Raw genomic sequence first — 22,471 nt, forward strand, 5'->3', positions numbered from 1 at the left:
GACACATTTCTGAATCGTGCAAGCGAAATTTTCTCGCTACAGAGCTATATATACAATTTTCCAACATTAATCAATTGGGGCCATACAGGCCGATCCGTCGTATAGACTGGGTCCAGGATCCTCCATTATTCGATGGAGGAACTTTTTTTTTTATGTCATAGCGGGCAACTGGGCTGGTGGTTCGCCTGATGGTAAGCGATCACCACCGCCCATGAACATTCGCAGAGGTAGTGCCTCTGCGAAGGTGTTGCCCGCTTTTAAGGGGTAAAGGAAAAGGAAAGGATTAATGACTGGAAAGAAGGAATGGACTGGGACGGGTGAGGAAAAGGAAATGGGCCTCCGGCTCCCCCACTCACCGTACGAAACACAGTGGCATGCCACTATTTCACGCCGGTTTTCTGCGGGGGTGTGGTACTTCCCCGGTGCGAGCTGGCCCAATTCGTGCCGAAGCGTGCTCGACTCCCACAGTAAAAATTCCACCTTCCTTCCTCCACATAGGGGTAAATGTATCATTTCTGTTTTATTAAACGTTACACAAATGAATGACGAATAAGAAACTTCAAAAATGCGATATCGAATCACTTTCGCGCATGCATAATCTTTCCACACAGTGAAATTCAAACGACACAGTAATCAAATGTAATTCTGACATAACACTGCATTAACTCTCCGATCACGTTCACTACAAAGATATTAAGGAAGTGAGAAAAATCGACGGCAAACGTCCACAGCTTCGGAAGTGCATAATGCATTTCTATGTGTTGTGGTTTTGATTATGTAAATTACAAGACGTTTGACCGAGTGTGCGTAGACTCGAGGTGAAATAATACATAAAACATAATATCCTTTATGATTTTAAAATAAAGTTTTCTAGGTAGATAGTTAAAGAATCTAATAATAATTGTCTAGTTTTTCTATAAAAAAAACAAACAAATATATGTTAATTCATCAAATTACCATGCAGAACCTAGCTGTATCGTTCTGAACCTTATTTATTATATTTATTGCTTACCTATTTTTTATATACTAGCTGTTCGACCCGGCTTCGCCCGTAGCACGAATATAGTCTATGTCACTCAGTGAAGATGTAGCTTCTTAAGGGTGTAAGAATTTTTTAAACCGGTACAACATTTTTTGCGTGAAAACGTCACAAACATACAAAGTTTTCCTCCTTATAATATTAGTGTAGATAATATTGTTTGCATTTGATATTATGATGAGCAAAATAACTTTGTTCTAATTTGCAAAATCGAATACATGTAGATAATTAAACAACTCACTATATCAATAAAAGCTAATATTGCATAGATCACTATGTCGAAATGTTAGCCGTGCGCATGGGCAAAGAACGCGTTGCAAGATAAAACCAAAATAACCCGACCGTTGTCATGGTAACCGCCTCCCGCGCTACGCCAGATTCACTAGAAACTGTGCTATTTATGCAAACAGACTGTTTTGTATACATTAACCGCTTTTCAACGTCAGAGAAGAGAAATTGCCGAGATGGGGTTTGCAATGAAATGGGATAACCGGCTACGCATATATCAAGTAATGAATGCAACCATTTAGCTAAAATCAGCCAATGACCTGCTGGCTGCTAGGTTAGCAATTTTATTAGGGACTAGCTTTTGAGCGCGGTGTCGCACGCGCTAAAACGGTGTAGTTTAAAAGATGTAAACATATAAATTTTCCTCTTGAAACCCCATCAAATTCCGTTGTTTACAGATTTAATATAGGAACATAGGGACTTTATACAGGAACATAGGACTTTATATAGGACCATAGGGACAGAGAAAGCGAATTCGTTTTATACTATGTAGTGATATGTAAATGAAAATGCATCTAAAATTACTTACATATATTAATGCTAAAACAATAAAAAGTATGTATATAATAACAAAAACTTTCATATTAAACATAATTGCTTATGTAGTTCCTTTCGATTATATTCAAAATGTATTCGTATCTTCATTGAAGTAAGGTTAATCGGAGAAGTCTTATTTTTGGACAAGCACTGTACCTAATATTAGTAATAATATTACAACAATATTTTGATTATTCCACATATTTAAATGACCACAAATATTCCTATAAAGCGATGTAAATCGTCCTCAAACAATGAACAAATACATATCAATGCAATACAAGTAACACGAACCATTTTAATAGCATAATGACTAGTGATAAACTGTCTTGTTTATAATAAAGCAGTTACTGGAGAGGGCTGACTCACCGCACACGACCGTATGTGTGGACTGTGGAAACGTTGACTTGCAGATGATACATTATGACCCTTTATGAAGCTTATCTAACCGGGAAAATTAAAAAAAGCTAACCTGTGCCGCTTAGATACATGTGAGATTTAAGAGATAATAAAATAAAATTCGGTTCGGTGGTCCACGGAATAACTAACGTACATTACTTCTTTATGTTAGAGCTAGAGGACTGCCCCGGATTCGTTCGTGCTACCTATAAGTATATAGCATATGTCATGCAATGAAGATGCAACTTTCTAATGGATTAAGAATTTTTCAAATCGGTCCAGTAGTTTTTATGTAAAAGCATCACAAAGATACATGCATTTTTGTATATTCCGTTTTATTAATTGATCAACTAATTGATATTTGTTTAGTAAATATATTTAATCAGTATGTTAAATGATAAAAAATACCATAAACGTAAAAATATATATAAAAAAGAATAACCTCGATGGTATTAGATAACAAATACACAGTAGGTACGTTACTGTACACGAACAAGCAAATGTATATCACTTCAATTATTTCGTGAGATTCTATTAACAATAACCCTTTGTAATAATGTGAATTTGCACATGACCAAGTTTCGTGCGCCTACAGAATTTCCACGATTTTGATATAAATCGTACTTGGCGTTAATAAATCAACTGCTTAATTATATATCTAGTTATGATCACTTGAAGTCGTTTGCATTTTAAATCCATGATAATTAAATTACAGTACGGGTTCTTGCTTAGTGGGCTTAGCCTATAAAAAGTTTATGTACCTGTGTATTAATTATTGTTATACGTTGGAGGTACGCTGATTTATTTTAGGATAAGGGTGCTTTCTGATGGTAAATGAATTGTTCTAGTTGGTTCGGTAGTTTCTGAGTATATCCATAAGGAAACATTTGTATCCTACTAATATTATAAATGCGAAAGCTTGTAAGGATGTGTGTGTATTTGTTGCTCTTTCACGCAAAAACTCTTAAACCGATTGCAATGAAATTTAGTATGTAGACAGCTGGACAACTGGAATAACATAAAGGCTACTTTGTATCCCGATATTCCTATGGGATACGGACTTACGCGGGTGAAACCGCGGGACCAGCTGGTGTTTTATAATTTTGTAAACAACTGTACAATGTGTCGTGGGCAAACTGAAATGTAAGATTAGTCGACGCGAAAAGAAATTACGGACACCCGTTTAGTTTTCCTTATCCTACCGAATCGGTAATCCTTTCCTTATCCCTTCCCCATTAAAAGCGGGCAACGCATTCGCAGGGGCATATTCTACATATCCTTGTTTATGGGCGGTGGTGATCGATCGCTAAGGTTTCCCACAAAAACACTGAACCGATATAAAAAATTATTTTACAATTAGAAAGCTGCATATTCACTGAGTGACATAATCTATATATTATATATACAGGCAAAGCCGGGGCGGAACGCTAGTCAATATTATTTTCCTTTTAAAATTGCATTATAACCTTAAACTAATAAAAAACTTGTAATGTTTACACTATAAAGATTGCGATACTCACATAAAAACATGCCAAATCTTGCAAATTATATGCTAAAGTATAAAAAGCTATATAATTCCATCTTTTAAATGCTACTTCATGCAGCTCAATGGGAAATTTATTTAAATTGAATCAATTTAAAGGTCATTCAATTTAGAATGCTATCAAACAATTCATTAGTGGCTTTTGAAATAATTTCTTTGAAACAGTTTTATTTAAACAAGAATGATTGCCTAACAGAATTCATATACTATGTATATATTCAATTATTATGGATTGCATTAAATTTATCAAAATCGTTCGGAGTCTGAAACCGAACTGAATTTTTTATGATTTATTTTCTTACAAATCCTAGATTAAAGTAAAATTGTATGAAAATTTGTTTCTTGATCTACAAACAGTTTTTAGCTAGATAATAACGATAAATATAAAAGTTGGTGACGTGATTTAGGAGTACCTAGATTGGTTGCAAGAACTGTGTCTATCAAGTATATTATAAAGGTAAAACATATAGGTCTCTGCGTATACACAAACATGTAGGTATGTTACAAATAAACCCAGTATCTCGAAACTACGCTACGCCCGTTTGTTATTCCAGTTAATGATAATTCATAATCCCGGAACCCCAAACAAAATAGTTGCTAAGCAACAATAATAAATCAATATTTTACGTGTTTCCGGCTGGCTCTAGGAAATTCGGAGATATTACATCCTGTTGTATATAATACAGTGAAGAATATGCTATGCGAACTTGCTAGAATAAAACTAAACTCTAGAATGACGTTAGTTTTCATTGATTTACGATAACTCGTAAATCTTAACGAGTCATTTCTAAGTCATTGTATGAACTGTTACAATGCCACCAAATTAGCTTTGAAATATAGGGTGTCGTCACCGTCGCTTCACCTTTAGAATAATATACCAGGCCATCATTTTTAACAGCTTTGAACATATTTATCAATTTAAATTTAGAAAGATATCAACACACAGAGCACGCTGCAATTCACATTGTTTCATAGGTAAATTAGTCGGTCTGTAACTAGTGTTGTCAATGTTTTAACTAATCAATATGTCATTAGTTTTATTGTTAAATCTAAGGACTAACAGTGAAAAGAAAAGCTAAGTAATTATATTGTTTTCGATCGTATCTCTCATATAATACTAACCATAGTGCAATTTTTGACATTCAATAAGACTAAAAACATCATACAACCTACACTTCAATAAAGAGAAGTCACTTGAATATATGTTTATCCACAAAACATTCCATAGGTACATACCCCATAAAGGGAAAACATAATTCCCATACTTAAAAAATTCAAGAACTCATAAACTAATATCAATTACAGGCTACAGTTCAAAGACAAAGCGTTACAAAGTTGTATGCTTATTAATAGACCCACACAATAGAGCATGTGGGAATAGACGCGTAAAGCCGTGTTAATAAACTGTAATGCTCATATTGTTAACGCGAAAGTTTTGTATGTCTGTATTTCGTACACTCAAAAACTTCTTAACTGTTTAAATATTTGGTAAGAGATTGAGAACTTAAATTATTTCTATTTTTGTTGATTTGCCATTAATAGTTAAGCACACAGCTCTGTCTAAATCGTAGGATTTATCTCTATTTATTAATCCAATTCCTTATTTACACATTTTTAATTTCATCAATTTAGTATCCTTAATTTAATTTACCTTATCTGTGTCTAACCTCCTTCCCGTCCAAGGATTTTCGTCACAAAATTGGACATGTTCTTAATAGGTAATATCAATCAATCATTGAGCCCTTTACCCTGAAACTATATCAGACACAAGTTCTTTATCTATATCTATATAAAAATAAAAATACCTATTGGGCTAATTTTTTTTACGTTTTTGTCAGGGCACAAGGAAGGCTCTTATAGCGAGAAAAATATACCACGGGTAACGCAGGCGCGGACCGCCGGTTTTTATAAATTTTTTTGTAAGAAATCGCCTCTTTACAAATCGAAGATAAGCGTACACGACATAGAAATAACTTAATTCCACAGAGTATATCGGACTGTAATTAAAAGTTCCGGTTCACTCTTACCCGCTTTCATAGTTGTTTATATTGTGGTTAATATTTTATGGTACCCTAGATACCACGCTCACCACGCCCAGCTCTATAATTGGTACCATAGATTATGAGTCAAGGTCAAATATAAATGTCTATGGTTTTTACCGTGTTGGAGAAATGTACCGTTATATCTTCATATTATTTATGCAATTCTAATGCAAATTGAACATTCTCTATTTTTATATGATAAGCTTTTGTGAGGAAAAAAGAGAAAAGGATATTTTTTGAAAGTCACAACTCACATCTACGATACTTGCGTTTTCGTTATGAAGATTCTGTGATGTAGGAAAATGCTGAGAAGTATCTCTCTCAGCATTTTCCTACATCACAGGTTGTCTGGTAGAGATCACTTGTTAGTGATAAGACCGCCTTTTGTACAATAATCCTATTGTTGCTGTGTTTCTTTTGTATTATTTTTCTTGGTGTACAATAAAGAGTTTATTATTATTATCTTATTAAAAAATCTGATTTAAGCAAAAAAATATTGACTACATTGAAATTTTTATTTTTATTTTGCTCTTATACAGGATATATGTTAGGAAATCGATTAATCCTAATATTATAAGATAAACTCGTTACGTTTCTTGAACAAAACTGTAATATCTGTTATAGTTGATGAAATCTGTCCTTTTAAAGTGGTGGTCAAATGGAGTTTAAGAGTCAGTTACATACAAATATACATGTGCTAATAAGACCGTATTTAAATAAATCAGTAATTAATTAAACAAACTGAATAAAGTAAAACAATCACGTTTAAACTACCCGCATGTAAGCGATTCATGAATATTTATAGTACAGGTGTACTTGATGTTTTTAAGATAATCAAAAGGTTTGTATCCGGGCAAAATGGTATATTCTAGACTCAAATGGAATGGAATATTTTTACGAATGTAGTGTTTTGAAGATAGCTAGCTGCGCCCCGCGGTTTTACCCACGTAAATCCGTATCCCGGAGGAATATCGGGATAAAAAGTTGCCTGTATGTTATTCCAGTTGTCCAGCTGTCTACGTGCCAAATTTCATTGCAATCGGTTCAGTAGTTTTTGCGTGAAAGAGCAACAAACACACACACATCCTTACAAACTTTCGTATTTATAATATTAGTATAGATAATTTAAATGGCATAAAAAAGCTAAATATATTAAATAAAATATAATACTAGAATTAAATAATATACATTTCTCAAAGTGGCACTAGATTCCAAATATCTTTCTAAGGATATAAAATTATGTTTATTCTACAAAGGTAAAATTAGTTTTCAATGACCATATATTTCTTTTCAAGTTTAATTTTACTATTTTATTTAATAAAACATTTTAATAAGGTAAATTTGTGCAAGAAGCAAATTGTATGCAACAACATAAATGCGTTTATTTTAGCTCATTATAACGAAGAAGCCCGCACTCGACCTGCCGGCTCAGCTTTGAGATGTGAGGGTGACCAACCGTGACCGTTTTGTAGAAATCGCGAATATTTAACAAAAAAAAAAATAATAATTTTCCCGTTTATACAAAATATAGCAATTTATTCTATTCTTAGGAAATAATATTAAAAATAATCTAATCACTGCAATGCTGCACATTTTACAATCAAAACTATTGGATAAATAAATTGAGGATTAAAAAGTTATTCCCATTAATGGCTGCTAATTAAGTTATTATCATCTACTGGGTAGGGTATAAAAGTGTACCTGCCAGCACAACTAAAAACATTTCTCGTTTAATACATTATTGTGATATGGAAACTGAAAACAGAAAAGTTTAAATTTACAATGAAGAAACACTTAAAAACAGTTATTAAACTTTACATTGCTGATTGGCTATAAGCAATGTAAAGTATTATCCTCTTATAGGAGAGCCTGTATAGGCCTGTGTTCCTGCAGTGGGAACAAATGTAGCCTGATGATGATAATGACTGTTATGTAGATTTTAATGTGTAAAAATATCAATTACATTGAAGAATGATCGTTTCAAAGCTGGACAGAAAACCAAGTATTCGCATATGATGGTCACAAACAAGTGAGTCACAGCAGGTGGTTCACCCCGGGCCTCGCGTTTATTGGGGTGCAAATATTTGCCCCTCGCTTCTAATTTTAGTTCTAGAATGTTCGTACAATATACAAAGGGATATTTATTAAGATGACAGTGGGTGAAATTTGATAGTACTAAATATAGGCTTTTAAAGCCTTTAACGAAAACCGGATTAAACTAAATAGATTTAAATAATAAGAAAATCCTACTACTATTAAACATGGAAGTGTGAATGGATCGGTATATTACTCTTTCACGTGAAATCTGCTAATCGGATCTGGATGAAATTGGGTGCATAGATAGATTATGGCCCTCGGAAGATTGGATGGTTACCTCCACACAGGAAGATTTTATATTTAATATAAAATATCAAATTACGCATAAAGATTGAAACGATAATTGATTTGTCTTTGATACACCTATTACCAAATATAGCTGAAGTCTAGTGTTTAGAAAAAAAGCATATACTTTGTAAATATTAATGTTTAATTAAAAGTAAATAATAGTGCTGGTAAAATAATAAAAACGCTGACCAATGTTGTAAGATTTCATATAACAATCCACTTGTGTCAGCAATTATAATAGCAATAAATCGATGTTGCAATTGCCCCAAATCGCTTACCTGATATTTATTGGTCCGCAGTACCCGTGTGCCAATAGATCGTTATAAATAATCTGTGGTAAGTTTTTAGATTGGCCTACTTTTCTCATCCAAATGTTATATCATGAAGAGAATGGGGACGGTGCAGATGCTCGATATTTTATTTTCATGTATTGTTGAAGGTTTTAAGATAGTTGAGTGGAACCATCTAGAAAAAGTTTTTTAAATAATTTAATTATGATTGTTTGAAAGTATACCTACTGCAATAAAAGCAATGTACGATTTTATTGAAACTAAAATTATATATTCTGCACGTCATTTTTTCTTTCTTGAACAGTTCTTGGATGGCTATCATATACAAATAAGCATTTTAACAATTGAATTTTTATAAAATAGATGTTTTTTTAAACACGGTGCTATCTTCTATTATTATGGTGGAATATTTTATCCTAATATTAAAATAATCTATGATCTTCGTTACACAGATAACGTACCATAAAGAATCGTTCCCACATTGTCGTGTCTATGCTATTGTGTTGTACGTATGCGAGTGTGCGTGCAAGCGGGAGATAACGCCAGGAATAGACTAATGTTAAAGATACGCAGTACAAAGTCTCCATCTTGCCTTGTTATAAATCTATGACGATTGTTTTGGAGCAGAAATATTGTTTCGGTGTGTCAATGAACAGCGCTCATGATTCGTTATTAGATTATTACTAACTTAACCGTATTGGGCTTTGTTTTTCTTAATAAGCGTGATTTATATTCTAGTAAATATTTTTGTAAAATAATTGTTTTTCACATAGACTTATCGCTTTTCAATTGTAAGAACTGGTGCTTTCTTAAATGGGACGTGACGGGAGGCATGAGATTTCTATTGAAAAGGAATCCTCAAAAGCGGTTAACCCAGGCGAAAATTCTAAAATAACAATAAAAGAAGGTGGTGAACATCCTCTTTTTTTTAAATCGGATTATGAATTAACCTTTTATTAGATATAATTGTGATAAAGTTCAGAAGACTGACATGATACAAAAAAAACGACTAACATGCCATTCATCGGTATTTATGGGAATTTTTTAAACTTATAATTGTATCGGAATTGAAGATAAATATTTTACTGTAGACTATTCTCTTTATATCACTAGTCATTTATAGATTACTAGGTGAGCCCCGCGTTTTCACCCGCATGCATCTATATCCCGTAGGAAAATCGGGATAAAAAGTTACTTATATATTATTCCAGCTGTCCAGCTATCTACGAACCAAATTTCATTGCGATCGGTTCAGTAGTTTTTGCGTGAAAGAGTAACAAACATACACACATCCTCACAAACTTTCGCATTTAAAATATTAGTAGGATAGTAGGATATGATAGGATAGGATAGTAGGATATGACAGGATAGGATAGTAGGATAGCATATTCAGTACAAAAATGTTTCTGATCTAGTAGTAATGATTGCGACAACCTCTTGCCTAAAATGATAATCACGGCCGTAACAACTGTCTCGGTTAAAAGATTTATACACGGTACAGATAAATACAATACCAATTTTACAGACCATAAAAGCCTTATCCATATTTTTATACTAATACTATAAAGCTGAAGAGTTTGTCTGTTTGTTTGAACGTGCCAATATTCGGAACTATTTTACAAATTTAAGAAAAGAAAGTTAATAGAATGTTTTACGACAAGTTGTTAAAAGCAGTCGGATGTTGGAAGCCTGCCAGTCTAAGAGCTACGATCAATAGCATTGTCTATGGACTTAAGAGTGCTTAGTAAAGTGATCCTCTAGGATGTTGTTTCAGCACTTTGTATGGAAAAGGGATCATTTAGTGACGTGCTATTGGTAACTTCAGTTATATTTATACTAGCTGCGCCCCGCGGTTTCACCCGCGTAAGTCCGTATCCCGTAGAAATATCGGGATAAAAAGTGCCTATGTGTTATTTCAGTTGTCCAGCTATCTACGAAGCAAAATAGTATTATTATTCACCAATAGATGTCAGGAAAAAAAACACGAATAAAACACGAATATGACATTTTCTAAAAAAAGTTCCTAGCTAGATCGATTTATCGCCCCCGAAACCCCCTATATACTAAATTTCATGAAAATCGTTGGAGCCGATTCCGAGTTTCCAATTATATATATATATATATATAATATTTCATAAGTATTTGGCAAAATATTGATAACTAGGTGTAACGCGCGGCGTCACTCGCGTGGCACCCGGGTGAAAAGTATCTAGCCTATGCGCTAACCTATACTAATATTATAAAGCTAAAGAGTTCGTTTGTTTGTTTGAACGCACTAATCTCAGGAACTACCGGACCGATTTGAAAAATTCTTTCAGTGTTAGATAGCCCATTTATTGAGGAAGGCTATATATGTACCACGGGTGAAGGCGGGGCGGACCGCTAGTTCACACTAAAATCTATCTCTGTATCAAATTTTATACAGATACGATAAGCTGTTTTAAAAGATTTACTAACATCGATCCATCCATGCATACTTACAAACTTTCGCGTTTATAATATAAGTAAGATTATCCAGAAAATGTTGAAATATATTTATGAAGTAAAACAGTATAGTTTCTATGCCAATATTGAACAATTAGTATAAAAATTCACAGATATTTATGAAACCTCGTTAGAAATGTATCTCGTATCGAATCGAAGGTTTTTGCGGTGCCCACAAAGCGCATTGTCAATGCAACTTAGGAAATCGTGGCGACATTTTGTTTTGATGAAGTATTATTTTACTATGATGAAGTAATAATTACACAATAAAATAAAAATGTCACCTGTTATACGCCCATACTCTAGCAATTAGGAATATAGAACACAGTTTTAAAATCTTTGTTATAATATTCGAGAAATTAATTATAACCAAGGATTGAAAAAGCCTAAGAGAAGTAATTTATTTATTTATTTATTTATTACATTAAGGATCACCAATATGACATACACGGATAACGTGGATGGAGAGTTTTATAAAATTAAACAAACAAAGACTTAGTGCTGTCACAGTTATAGGCAACCACTACTAATAAAAATAACATTTCACAGCCTGCAGCTAACAGCTATTTAAGTACGAACACAATTTTGTCTTAAATATATTTAACAAAAAAAAAAAAAATAATAGCAACAGTAAAAAAAAATAGTAATAATAATATAAAATTAATGCGAACATATATATATATATAATCATGTGATCATGTGGGATTAGGTAAAGGTTCAATCGAAAGCAATTCTTTCTTAAACTTATGTAGCGTATTAGTAATGTTTTATTTATAGCTATTTTTATCAAGTCGGTACATTAAACATGACGGCTAGGTTTTAAATAAACTGGTTAAGACTAACTAGCAGAGCCCCGCGGTTTCCCCCGGAGAAATCTTTCATGGATACCCATGAAACCCAGGGATGGAGAGGTTATGTCACGGGAGCTGGTAATTATTCGTCTGCGTATACCAACTGATAGCGTTTTATAGCAGTATTGCTATAAAACGATGTGGTGTCCCATCAATATATTGAGTGCTTCCTAAGCTGCTTACCCGCATAACATTTACCTATAGGTATATAAAGTTGTCGTGTCACAATGTTTGTTATCATACTCCCCCGAAACGACTGGATCTATTCTCATGTAATTTTGTGTGCATATCGGGTAGATCGGAGAATCGGCCAACATCTATTTTTCATGTCCCTAAATGATAAGAGTAAGGCACAACAGCGTTTGCCAGGTCAGCTATACAATACAATACTTTAACATCATTCGAGTGAATTATTCCGGATGCGTTTAATCCATTATGTTTGACCAGTTAGATAAGGAGTGTATTACATTGCGTTATTTGCATAAGTATTATCTAACGATATCAATTACAAACCGGCCCGATATACTGCGCTTTCGTTTTACTCGTCATGGTTTTAAATGGCTTAATTAATTTTAATCAATTAGCGGCATAAATAATAGAAGATTGCTGAATGTCTGAGAACACTTCGAGGCTGTAAATAAGACGATTTTATGTTATAGTTATACCGTTACATATTAAGTTATATAGGGACAGTTATATATTTTGTTTTATAATTTCTATTTTCTATATTAGAATTAGATATAACTAAGGCATTCATTTACAACTACATAGTTCTAACTAGGGGAAACATCGTATGTTGATGGGTTTCCGTTTACATACGTTTATATATCCCTATACAAAGGTAAATTGTGTTTTCTATATCTTATACCTTTAAACGACAGCTAGTATTATTTTATACAAACATAATACACAATTACCTACCTAAATAAGTAGGAAATAATAATTAATAAATGTTACATAATTTCGGTCTGTATGTAATTTTTTCTTATCTTATAATAACGAGAAATCTATTAAAGGTTTCTGAGAATATCGTTTTACTAAATGGTTATTTAGATAAACATATTTCAATACGACTCTGTCATAACGCACACTAATTGTCGTGATAAGCTAAACGGTCCACATACCTTGAATGTCATCCAACAGATGTGTACCTCAACTTTTAATGATGGGGAACGATAAGACGTCTTCATAAATAAGTGATCATCCTACTTCCTACTAATATTATAAATGCGAAAATTTGTAAGGATGTGTGTGTGTGTGTTTGTTGCTCTTTCACGCAAAAACTTCTGAACCGATTGCAATGAAATTTGGTACGTAGATAGCTGGATAACTAGAATAACATATAGGCAACTTTTTATTCCGATATTCCTACGGGATACGGACTTCATCATCGTCAGACCTTATATGTTTCCACTGCTGGGACACAGGCCCCCTATGAGAGTTCAGGCCATAATCCACCACGCTAGCCAAGTGCGGGTTGGCAGACTTTTTTAGCTACAACGTACAGTTGAAGCTAAAAAAGCTTCTTTAAAGGATGGTAAAGTACACGAAAGTTTAACGTAGTCCAAAATATTTTAGTAAAGTCTGTACGGTGGCGCCATCTTAAGTAGTCGCTTTCCAACAGAGATTGCTTCCCATGTCAACCCTCCATATTTTTGCCTTTGCTTTATTTAATATTTAAACTGACTAAAGTCATGCAATTAGGCGAATAAACGTGTTCTCCATGTTTACATTTCAACTGCATCCGAATGACGCAAGATGCTGCTACGCAGTCTCCATTTATCTGCTCCCGAGAATGGGGACAGCGTGCTTTTTGTGTCACGCTGTTGAGGAAATCATTACTGGGATTTGGGTTAAAACCCTCCATTGTGTTGGGAAGGGGGGCGGATGAAATTCATATATAAAAAATGTATTCCAATAGAATGTTTTAGAAAAAACTAATTTACCTAGTGTGTAATAATGTAAGGGATCCTAAAGCCAGTAGTTGTAACACAGTTTTAACTATCCAAGGGTACGATTTACAATTTTTGAACTCGTTTTTTAATTTATTCTATCACAGGCAATTATAAATAGATCAATAAAGTTTTTAAATCTTCTGATCCAACTTCCAACGAATTCCATTCGTTCATATGAGGTCATTTGGTAGTTTTGTTTGCTATATATTCAATATATTAAATAAGATTCAGATATTGTTTGTCCGATTGCGCTAATCTCAAGAACTACTGGTTTGGTTTTGATTTCTTGAGTTGAATTATGTATATCGAGTAAGATGGGTATCACGTTAGGTGCAGCAAATGAAAATGCTCAGAGGAATATGTTGCATTAGCAGGAGAAGTATTTCTGTTAATAACAAACGAAGATACATGGCCTAACTACCTACTTATAAACAAAGCGCCACAAATGACACCCAAAAAACAATATAATCATCTAAGGTCTCACCAACGTCAAGCATTACCGTCCCAATAATAATTCAGTTACAATTCAGTTTTAACACTCTATTGTACGTATAACATGACGCAGGCACTTGCATCTTTTATAAAACTCACTTGATAAACCATCAAAAACTGTCATGGGCTTATCAAATTCTGAGATAGAAGGGTTTCTTTATGACAGATCGCTGATAAAGTCCCACGAAAGAGGCCGAATAACTTTGAAATTCTTGAACCTCGCAACACGATTTACTCCTTCGAGGCTATCTCTCCAGTAAGGTCAAGGACTCATTTCAGGGTGCTCATAGAAGTCTTATATGCTGATTCTGTACAGATTTGCTCTCGATAGACCCAAGATATATGAGCCAAACGTCTTGAAAAGAAAAAAAATATTCTGTTAATAGTCTCAGTTAATTATCCAGAAGAGACTGATAATGGCGATTAGACGACCCTTATTACGTAGTCCATGCTTCTTTATTGCTTATACAGAATAAAAATTTCATTAATTCGTTACGGAGGTGTGTGATGAAAAAAAAAAAATTAACAACTGAATGGACACCAATGATAAAAACAATATTAAACTAATTAATAAATATGTTATCACAACTAATAATGCTGCCATTTTAATAATGAATAACAGTACCTATCTAATGAGTTTATCTTAACGAAAACAAATTAAGCGCTCAGTTGTTTACATTAATTCATTAATAATGTTTACGCTTAATTTGTGTATTAAAAAAATCCCTTATATTGCTTTTCAGATGTTATCTGTGAACCATGCGATCATCACTATCAGCACATGAGAGATCAGCGAGGACTTGTCTCATCGCCTGACGTTCGAGATAAAGGAAATATATTTTCGGATAACATCAAGACAACTTCAGTTCTGTGTGGCTGAACACGAAAGTGACCCCCAGTTCTCATTTTTAAAGATAGAATCGGGACTGGCTAGTATTTAAATTAAGAAAAAAAATTGAATTATTTGTGGCCAGTGATTGCAAAAAAAAAAACATTTAAAATCAGTGACGCGCTCTTTTGCGTGTATAACTTTGAAGTTAGTGTTGTAAAGTGAACATTATTTAAAAAATGGCAACAACGGGCAGTGAAATGTGGCTTCAGTGGTTCGCGTGCTGCTACCAGCCAGCTGCGCAGGCGCAGCGCACCCGACGGAGAATAGACAGATCTATGATTAGTGCGCCTACTAATTTCCAACATACTGGACACATAGGTAAATTCCTTAGTTTACTTTTTAAATGTACTAACATTTATGTCATTTTTACCAACAGATGATTTAACCAACGTTCCCAAGAACGTTCTCATTTCCTATTTATACTGTCGTATAATGTGTATAGCCCTAAGCTATTATTAGTTCTTGACTCAGAAAACATACCTGTATACAATAAAACACGATACAATTTTTAATGATTAAAATCCCATTATTCTAGAAACATTAACCGACTTATAAAGTCGTTCTTTATATTTTTTATCGATATCTTCATCCCATCACTAAAGCCCTTGAAAGCTTACAAGTGGCTGCTCAAAGAGATATCGAGTTAATCCGATCATCTGTATATCGATAAAATTGTCATCGATTATCGAATTATCACACTTAAGTACGCTTTGTATTGATGTTAACGACCGCATGTAGAAGTATATAACTTATACTAGCTTTCCGCCCGTAGCTTCGCCCGCGTGTTATACGCGATTAATAGGAGATTCTCATGGGATGTGGGGCAAATAAACAGACATACTTTTAACATGCGTTTATAATATTAGTCAGGAATTTGTAGTAGGTCTTGTTATGCTTACATATGCCAATAAAATCGAAGTATTGTCCAGTATATGTAGTAGGTATGTTGTGTGAACAATAAATACGTCATAATTTTTGACATTTGTTTACAAATTATATATAATTAAATTAAAATATAATTATGACTTTAAATTTAGCTCGCTAAATCTTAGACGGATGCAAAAAAAAACTATTTTCGAGAAAAATGCGGGTAATTATTTTTATCGTCTGATTTAGCGTGGGACAACAAATTCAACTTTCTTTATCATGTTCTATTTTTGAATACATTATATAATATGAAAGTATAAAATTGTTTTACATTACGATTTCGAAGTAACTGTGTAAGGTTGTAGGAAACAAAATATTATTAATATTATATATTTCAGACTTCCCTTAACAAATCGTAACATATCACATAGAATTAATCATAGACCAACGAACAAACATCAATAGCTATTGAAGGTCCCTTTATAGGGCCGCCCATTGTTACCATTATAAAATATTTCTTCATGCAATTGTTATACGTATATTAATAATTATACGTATATTATATGGACAATAGTATAAGTATATAATGTGTAAAGTAAATATACTCACACACTAAACTCACACTCACACAGTCAATGTCTTTATTGCCATAATATACATCGGTACGATGTTATACCGGCCTATGTATTAATCACCGTAGTAGTAATACATATAAATATCTGTTTCCACGGAGACAGAATTTAGTTTTAAGGGTTCAAAAAAGTGAAATGAATAAAATTATATAAAAACCCTTATTACCTACAAAGGAATGTTTTTACAAGGTATGAGATGCCTTAAGAGCAGTAAAACAGTATAGGCTAAATAACAATATATAAGTAAACAATTAAGAGATCATATGTATCCTTCGTATTATTCCAACATTACCATGCTACAAAAAAACTTTCTCATGTATGTATGTAATTAGGCCTTCTTAAAAGCACTAATTCAATTCAATTCAAACATCTATCAGCATCGAATGACGCTTCTGACGACACGTCATTTATTAATTTATGTTCAATAATTAAGACTTTGTTAGAGCAAAAAAACATCCATACGAGGTACTAACACCTCTCCTTTTACAAAAGCGAAATACCCCATTACGTCCACATGACAGACGTGACTTAGGTATGTATAATGCGAGTTTTATTAGCTTTTCTGATTATTTAATTACTCGTCTTCCCATCGCAAGTTTCAACTAATCACGAATGCATGGAAAAACATAATGACGCATGAAACGAGTTTTCCGTATAAATGTAGCAGAACTTTTATGGGCTAGACACCGACTGCTTATTTTATATATATTACTATGATGAACATATATGGGCTGATGATGATGATGATGCATCATCAGCCCATATATGTTCCCACTACACTACACGCACACTATCACGCTGGGACACAAGCCTCCTATGAGGGTTCAGGCCATAATCCACCACGCTGATCAACTTTTATCTTGGACCTGCCGGTTTCCTCGCGATTTTTTCCTTCACCACTTCCAGCACTGGTCATGTTACCTATATATACATATACATGAGCAGATAAATTGAAAAATCTATTTATTTCCAGCACGGTCTCGAACTCGCGACTTATCGATTTTTCGGACAGAAAGCTAGCATAAAATTTTGTGAAATGTGGTATAGGCATTATCTATACTATGAGATTCTTGCTGCCCCATAGGGCAAAGGATAATGGTGTTCTCAATTTTTTTTTGGGTTTGTTACTCGATAATTCAACCGATCTAATCTCTTTTGGTACTCCATAGGACCCCCTCCTAACTCCTACCAAGGTTATAACGTGGTAAATAGATTTTATATTACAATTCCATCCCAATAAATAAACGCTCTCAAGTGAACTCAAAGAGGCGGTCAATTTATAACACAGCTTACTACAGAATTGACGAAAGAAAAGATTACAAGCATACTAGTTATATAAACTGATTGGCATTCAAGTCACATATCCAATCCTATTTCGGTTACCGGCGGTTCTTCCTTATATAGCTCAAATTGTTGACGTTAAGCGAGCTGCATGTAGTAGTGAGTCGCTTGTGTGTATCGTACGTATTTGTTTTGTAGTTTTTGTTATAAAAATGTGAAGTTACGTGAATGTTTTGAAAATCTTGCGAGTTTTTGGGACATAATTGAGTATTTGTTTATTTCACTATTGATGGAAGTTGTTACGTTGAGTAGGTAATGAATATGTTTGAAATATTTATTTAAAACATGTTATGAATAACGAACGGAGACCAGTGAAGGATTCAACATTCTGTTACTAATACAAATATAACAGCGACGTGACTGTGTTAATTAATAATTTTTTTTATATAATTTTTTCTATTTGTGTAGATAGTTATTGTAAAAATTATGATATATAATTATTTACTATTTAGATTACAAGAAAAATTATTGCATTGAATTGAAGCACTGTAAAGTCTTACTGAATTATTAGCATTTAAAAAAATTGCATACATAAACAATTTATATTAAATATAGGTATTCAAATCAAGGTATAATTAACGTTATTAAATACTATATATTAATCTTGAGCGCCTTCTATCTTGTTAATCGATTAAGACTAGTACATACTACACATATAATTATAATAGATAACTACATCTCCGTTCATTGACCTTAACTAATTGCAAAAGTCATTTAAACGAATACGATTTGTACTAAATTTTTTCTTTAATGATTATTTACTTAGAAATGACATGAATGTTTATTGTTTAGTTATAAGGGTTTTGTTTGATAGAATTTGCGAAAGATTTCGGTACAAATTTAATGCATTTTGATAATAGAAAAATTTTATTTATACTATTAAACACGTAGGCATACCATAAAAATGGTAACGTTGTAGTGTAACATATTATTTACTTTATAATGTATATGTTATTTAAATACTGTTTAATATATTTGTACACTGAAGAAAATGATTCGTTTAAATTTTGTATTTCAATTTTATATATGAAGTGAGAAGTATTCGTAAATTATATTTTAAGTTTTAATGAAATTAATGATGTACAACGGATATTATTCCGGCAAAAGCTCTTGTATCCTTACCCGTAACATAAACATGTACTCGAAGAATACTAATGAACCAGACGCACATTTGAATATATATTGCAAAATTGAATTCTAATTATGTATTCGATTCGATATACATGCACTAATTTTATTACCAAACTCGAGAGAAAAGAGCAACACTTTTATTTTTAAAGCTCTGCATATTTCTACGTTATATTTATGATTTTTTTCATAATATTTACCTACCTCGCTACAAACAAAACTCATTAAAAACTCGTTTTACGGTTTACCGCTATGCAAACTGGAAATGATTCATAAAAATGGATGTTACATAATTATGCGTCGAATTTTTGAGACGATTTGTTTTTTATAGTATGTTTTTTCTCTTAAAATATTTAGTATTTTTTACCACATGACATTTAAGTATATGTGTAAAATATCGCTGGCACAGAAAATTGTCTTTAAAAATAAAAAAATAAGCGGGAAGACCGGGCGGCAATGGAAATGTCATTATTTAAATTTGGAATGACTCCGTATGGAGAACATTCATTCCTTGTTAATGCCAGTCCAAAATAAACTTAAGTTCGCCGTCCCACAGTGACTCATTGCTACATAGTCGTGTGTAGTTTTGTACTGTATTTTTTATTGGAAACTATCGACCTCGGACTTAACTTTTAGACAACATTTATAAAATATTCCAAAGATCTTATCAGTGTTCGTAAGACCATTGAACATTAGCCTTTCTGTAGTTTTTTCATAAAGTGTTTAGAAAATATTGTTATCTGTAAAGTGTCAAAATGAAAAGCTAATTAAATGCTATAATAAACACATAAATCTTCGTTGTGGTCTATAAAGAACATGGAAAAACTTTTTAACGTCAATGGTTTGTTTTGATTCAGGATTTTCGATGAGCTTATACGCCTATGATAGGAGCAAAACTGCTCATAGCCAGGACACGATACTGACCTATTAAATATGTGTTTTTGTAATTTGAATGTATTATATTTAAAAGTCTATGATTTGAAATTTTTCTAGTTTGTGTCCCAATTGTTGTAATTTTATGCTAGGTATAATATCTATTAATTGCATCGTTATCCTTGGGGTACTTTTACCTGTACCTTACTCGTATACGTTGTAAAATAAAGAATAACACTTAAACATATAAATGTAGTTAATATTATTTTCGTTCGTCTTGATTATATCATTGCGACAAACTATCGTCTTACATGTCCTTTTCTATGGTTGCCCGAAGACAATACTTTTAGCAATAAGGCCGCACTTGGTATACTCTACATGCTGTTCTGTTACGTTATTTCATGTATTCTGGGCTTCACATGTCATAAAAAAATAATGAATTTTCCTCGCGTCCGCATAAAATGTTTCGCAACATATGCGGTGTCGTATAACGGAATGAATATGATACGTAATAACTAATTAATTACAGGGAGGGCTTATCGAGCTCTTGAATTACCTTTTATTAATTGGACTCAAACGTTTTAATTGTTGCTCCAGTGGAAATCTTACGCAACATGCTTCTGATGGTCGTGCTGAGAGATTAAGGATATATTAATTAAGGGGCTAAATAAGTCTCTCTGTCGTTTGTTCACGGCATTGAAACGATTGTGGTGAAATTTGTTACAGAGATAGTTTAAGACCTGATAAAGGTAGGTCAGTTTAAATCCCGAATAACCCACTGTAACAGGAACTGGGGGAAAACCCCGTGCCTATTATCCTTTGACTACGCGAGTGAAGCCGTGAGAGGAAAGCTAGTTACGTTATAAGCCGAAAATGCAACTTGTTCCCAATACAGATAAATTATATAAACACTTATAATTTATTATGCCGACCTAAGCTGGTTCATTCACAATGTTTTTTCCACAAAAAGCAGGCCAAAGTTTGTTTATATTGATCAATAATTGATTGCGAAACAACAGAAATAAATATCAGCATTTTATTTAGTCTGTTGAAGTGATTTATCTATGCTCATAATTACAAAAACATTGTCGTGACCAAGTTTTTTTCCATTAATGTTGTTTGCAGGCATAATTTGCCCTCCGTCGCTATCGACCTTGAAATTTGACATACCTTTCAAACGTTATTTAAACATATTCTCCATAGCTCACATTTACTCCATTTGTTAGCTGTAGTTACAGCAAGTTTTCTTGTAATTTAAATCTTTTTTTATTGTTTTCTACTGTATGCATCGAAATTTTCATATTTGGTGTAGTAAGAACAACTTACGTTACTTATATTATAAGAAATTAAATCGAAGAATAAATATTGAAGTTACGAGTATATTAATGAACAACTTGTGTGAACTTGTGTGAAACCATGAAATGATATCCATCTCAATAAATAAGAATATATGAATAATAAGTACAATAACTATAATTAAATTTCAAATAACTTACACGATTTATATTTATTTTTTATTTATAACCATCGAAAGTAAGCTAAAAAGCCTATTGTATTGTTTTATAATATTAATATTATTGATACTGTACCATTAAAAACATGCAATATTTATATTAAAAACGTTTAGATTTTTCCCGATATCCTATGCATAGCACGCTTTTGTCAATAAGACATTATTTCACCCGTGAAAATTGTCTATCCCTCGTAAATCGTCGGGCAGAAGTTTATAATTAAAAAGATTGTTCAACGTTCGAATAATATTATATTCATGTGAACAACGCCTTAAATATAATCTCATTTGAGATATAGCGTATCAATAACACTCGTAAAACATAACTTAAAAATTCGACGTTATATCATATTCGATGATATCTGCCAATCCTCTATACGATTACCTATGTCCTAAATTCTCGGTTACCTATATCCTAAAGTCTTCTAGTAGCTATACCTATCTCTACAGTAGAAACGTACGGGTTGATGATAATAAAAAAAATCGACTTTTACTGTCATGACACATTAAATACGGGTACTCTACGTTCTTCTGTTAATGCCTTGCCACCTCGAATGCTCACGATTCCAGTATAAAAATATTTGACGTTCATACTTGCATACCAAGTATACTTATCTGTCAAGTATTATAAAAAATACACCACAGATTTATTTGACCTGAATAAAAAACTAAATAGCACACAAATTAAGCATAATAACCGGGAATCAAGAACTGTCATCATTCGAAATTAAACTTGAGGTCGTCGAAAAACGATGCGACCCTGAAACGTATTGCATCGCTACTTATAAAGCAATGATATACGTTGTTTTTATCATTTAATAACATAAACAGACATATTATTTTCTATTTCCGTGAGCCATATGCCTGTTTGAGTCAGGAACCTGTATTTTCTACCATGATATTAGTAAGAAATGATACCCTGC

The 22,471-nt window shown here is 32.9% G+C and overlaps 1 protein-coding gene across 1 annotated transcript in view; it reads left to right on the top strand.

Annotated features, from left to right (window-relative positions):
* Positions 1-22,471, top strand: part of LOC119828926 (CDC42 small effector protein homolog) — a 33,597-nt gene that overhangs the window by 6,814 nt on the left and 4,312 nt on the right. Inside the window, exon 2 of the mRNA XM_038351242.1 lies at positions 15,049-15,515. Coding sequence (XP_038207170.1) covers positions 15,374-15,515 — 142 coding nt within the window. The 5' untranslated portion in view covers positions 15,049-15,373. The remainder of the gene's footprint in view (positions 1-15,048; positions 15,516-22,471) is intronic.

The sequence above is a fragment of the Zerene cesonia genome, chromosome 9, assembly GCF_012273895.1.
Source record: "Zerene cesonia ecotype Mississippi chromosome 9, Zerene_cesonia_1.1, whole genome shotgun sequence".
NCBI lineage: Eukaryota > Metazoa > Arthropoda > Insecta > Lepidoptera > Pieridae > Zerene > Zerene cesonia.